Source organism: Myotis lucifugus, unplaced genomic scaffold (genome assembly GCF_000147115.1).
Source record: "Myotis lucifugus unplaced genomic scaffold, Myoluc2.0 scaffold_99, whole genome shotgun sequence".
NCBI lineage: Eukaryota > Metazoa > Chordata > Mammalia > Chiroptera > Vespertilionidae > Myotis > Myotis lucifugus.
Window position 1 is genome coordinate 3,634,216 of NW_005871147.1, and position 2,955 is coordinate 3,637,170.

The 2,955-nt window shown below is 61.3% G+C and overlaps 1 protein-coding gene across 1 annotated transcript; it reads right to left on the reverse strand.

Moving 5' to 3' along the window:
* Nucleotides 1–986: 986 nt before the first annotated feature.
* CA4 (carbonic anhydrase 4) lies at nucleotides 987–2,739 on the reverse strand. Its single transcript, XM_023756752.1, has 3 exons — nucleotides 2,492–2,739; nucleotides 2,159–2,325; nucleotides 987–1,294 (listed from the first exon to the last, which is right to left on the reverse strand). Exons 1-3 carry the CDS (start codon nucleotides 2,658–2,660, stop codon nucleotides 1,106–1,108), a joined length of 525 nt encoding a protein of 174 aa, XP_023612520.1. The 5' UTR covers nucleotides 2,661–2,739; the 3' UTR covers nucleotides 987–1,105.
* Nucleotides 2,740–2,955: the final 216 nt, after the last annotated feature.

Genomic DNA, 2,955 nt, shown 5'->3' on the forward strand with positions numbered 1-2,955 from the left:
AAAATCATTAGAGACGCACTGGAGGGGAGGGGTGGGGAGAGTGGTGGAGGGCTTCACTGACAACTCCCGAGTGCAAGCCAGGGACCCTTGGATTCACCTGTGACTCCCTCTCCTCTCCGTCCTTTTCTGACCCATCAGCTCCTGGGCTACTACAGCACCCCACCTGCACCCCGTGCGCCTCACCCTGCAGCCCCAGCTCCACAAAGCAAAGACCCTCTGGCGGCTCCCGGTCTCTCTTGCCCAACACCAGCATCCCTAAAATATCCTACTGTAAGGCCCCCCCACTTCGAGGCCCCCCCTCAGACAGCCTCTCCCTCTTGCGCACCCCCCCCCAATCTCTTTTCTCCATCCTCCTCCTCCTCCTCCTCCTCCTCTGGCCTGAACACGGGCGGCTCCAGATGGCCTCCCTGGCCTCCTTCAGGTCCCCCGGATGTCCCTCCCCATGAGGCCCTCCCTGCCCACCTTCCTGCCCGGGCTTTCTCCACGGCACGCACTGCCTTCTGAGACGTCGTACAACGTGTCTGTTTTATTGATGGGAACTCCAGGAGGGCAGGCGTTTTCATCTGTCTCCTTCCCTGCCACATCCCAGTGTCCAGAACATAGACACTCAAGAAGTATTTCGGAAAATGAATGAACTCTTGTCGCCCACCGCGCCCAGCACCGAGGAGAGGGCGCTGGCACAGAGGAGAGGGCGCTGGCACAGAGGAGAGGGCGCTGGCACAGAGGAGAGGGCGCTGGCACAGAGGAGAGGGCGCTGGCTGGGGTCTCCGTGGGCTCTGCATGGCCTCTGTGCTTTCACTGTGCGGGAGCTCCCAGGCGCCTTTGCATCCCTCCACGTGGGGTGCAGACAGGGAGTTCACACCCACGCGGTCCCTGCTCCGAAGGCATGTCCAGGTCCTAAGGTCCCTGCCCGGGAACTGGGGTAGGTTGAGGGGAACGGGGCCGGGGTAGTTGTGGGAGCTCAAAACAGACCTGAGAAAGGTTTCTCTAAAAATATATCTGTATTTCTTTCAATCATCATCCAAGTCCAACCTGGGAAGCAGAGGAAGGGAGCCCCAAGCCCTCTGAGGGCAGAGGTCAGAGGAAAGTGTCCCGAGGTGAGCCATCATCGGAGGAAGCCAGCCGCCAGGCAGGTGAGTGTGGGGGCCAGCAGAGCGGGCAGCGGCAAGGGCAGCAGTCGGCCGGGGGCCTGGGACCTGAACACCGGGCGCTGCCCCCGGGGTTGCAGGGGCCTGACGTTGTCCGTCATCTTCTGGTTGTTGTCATAGTACAGCTTCTCAGAGAATGCAAGGATCTGCAGAGGGGCAGGGACAGGTGGAGCCGGTCGCCCTGCTGTGTGACCCCAGGCCGGTCACCTTGCCTCTCTGAGCCCTACCTCTCAGGTTTCCATGTGGATAAGAATGCGATGTAAAGTGCTGGGCAGTGGTGGCGCTCAATTCCCATTAGCCTCCCTGAGCCAAGTGGACAGCTCTGAGGGCCCATGATCACAACTACTGTTACCGTAGAACCATGGTCCTGGGACTTGCGCATGCATGCATGTCACCTGGGGGCTTACTGCACTGCCAGGCTGCACCCCCAGACTTTCTGATTCAGTAAGGAGTGAGGCCTGAGAATTTGAATGTCCAGCAAGTCCCCAGACGATGTAGATGCCATGGGCCCAGGGACCACTCTTTGAGAACCACCGTCTGGGAACAAAATACCAGGAGGGCAGGGACTGACTCACTGCTGGATCCCCAGAGGCTCGTGTGTTATAGGGACTGGAGGACCGTCTGTGGAAGGAACGACCTGTTTTCCCACTGTGGCTACACCGACCCTCTCTCCGCTGCTCCTGACCGGCCGGCCGGGCCCTCCCACGCAGGCGCCTCTCCCCAGGACACAAGTCCCCTGCCCTCAGCCGGCGACTCCCACCTCCTTTCCAGGGTGCAGCCTTTTTCTGACACCCCCGCCGCAGCCTCTCCCCTCCAGCCCTGAACCCAGAGATGGGACGGCTGGGACCTTTCTTGCCTGTCTCCAGCAGGGAGTGTCTGTGGATTCAGCCAGCAGGCCCTCAGCTCCCTGGGATGCCCCACCCCAGCTCAGGGGACTCTGGGGGGATCCAGAGAAATGGTTTTGGGGAGCTGAGCAGTGGAAGCTGCACCCTCAGCCGGGACCTGTGTACCTGGTCCATGTGGAGTTGAATGGGCTCCGCAAACACAGTCCAGACAACCTTCTCCTCGCAGCCCGGCGTGGTGAGCGAGCCCAGGTAGCGGTAGTAGTGCCTCAGTTTCTCCTGCTTAGGGAGCAGGTCAAACAGGCTGATGCTCTTGGTCATTGCGGTGCTCATCACTGGTGGGGGTGGGGAAAGGGCGCTGTCAGTGGAGGGGAAGAGGGGGTTCTCGAGCCGCTGATCCCCCCTCACACACCTCCCTCTGAGAGCCCGGCCCCCTTTGGAGGAACAAGTCCCCCCCCTCCCATCACCCCCAGGCTCCCCCTCCTGGACTTCCTGACTCACTGGGTCTGGGAATAGCAGACAAGGCCTCCACCAGCGGCTGGAAGCCCTCATTCTTGGATCCAGCCTGGAACAGGAGGGGAGGGAGCTTGAGAGGGGCTTGTGGGGAGCTGGTGGTGACCCCAATGTGTTCTCCTGGTCTGGGGGTAGGGAGGGCAGGCAGCTTCTGCATCTGAGACTCTGAGAGGCTCTGAGCCCCCCCCCCCCACTGCGCCCCGGAGGGTGTACAAGTCACTGAGAAACAGGGGGCCTCCCCAGGCCCCTCCTGTTTTGCTCGAATCCCGGGTCTCTGGATCCTAAGAAGCAGCCCCTGGGGGGAGGGGCCCCCCCCTCCACCCAGGAAGGCCAGCACCGCAATCTCGTCTTTTGGGGTCCTGGGCCTCGTTCTTGTTCCTTTTCTAAGTACGAAGTGCATCTGGTGGGAGGTGAGAGAAAAGGAGAGGAAACTGTTGGGGCTGGCCCCTTTT

What these genes read in the sequence shown, in the direction of transcription:
- CA4 (XM_023756752.1), bottom strand. Translation starts at nt 2,660, where the DNA reads ATGCAGAAGCTGCCTGCCCTCCCTACCCCCAGACCAGGAGAACACATT. An exon ending in GTCTGCTATTCCCAGACCCA is followed by an intron (nt 2,326 to 2,491) that starts GTGAGTCAGGAA and finishes CACCCCCACCAG; the next exon opens with TGATGAGCACCGCAATGACC. An exon ending in TTCAACTCCACATGGACCAG is followed by an intron (nt 1,295 to 2,158) that starts GTACACAGGTCC and finishes GCCCCTCTGCAG; the next exon opens with ATCCTTGCATTCTCTGAGAA.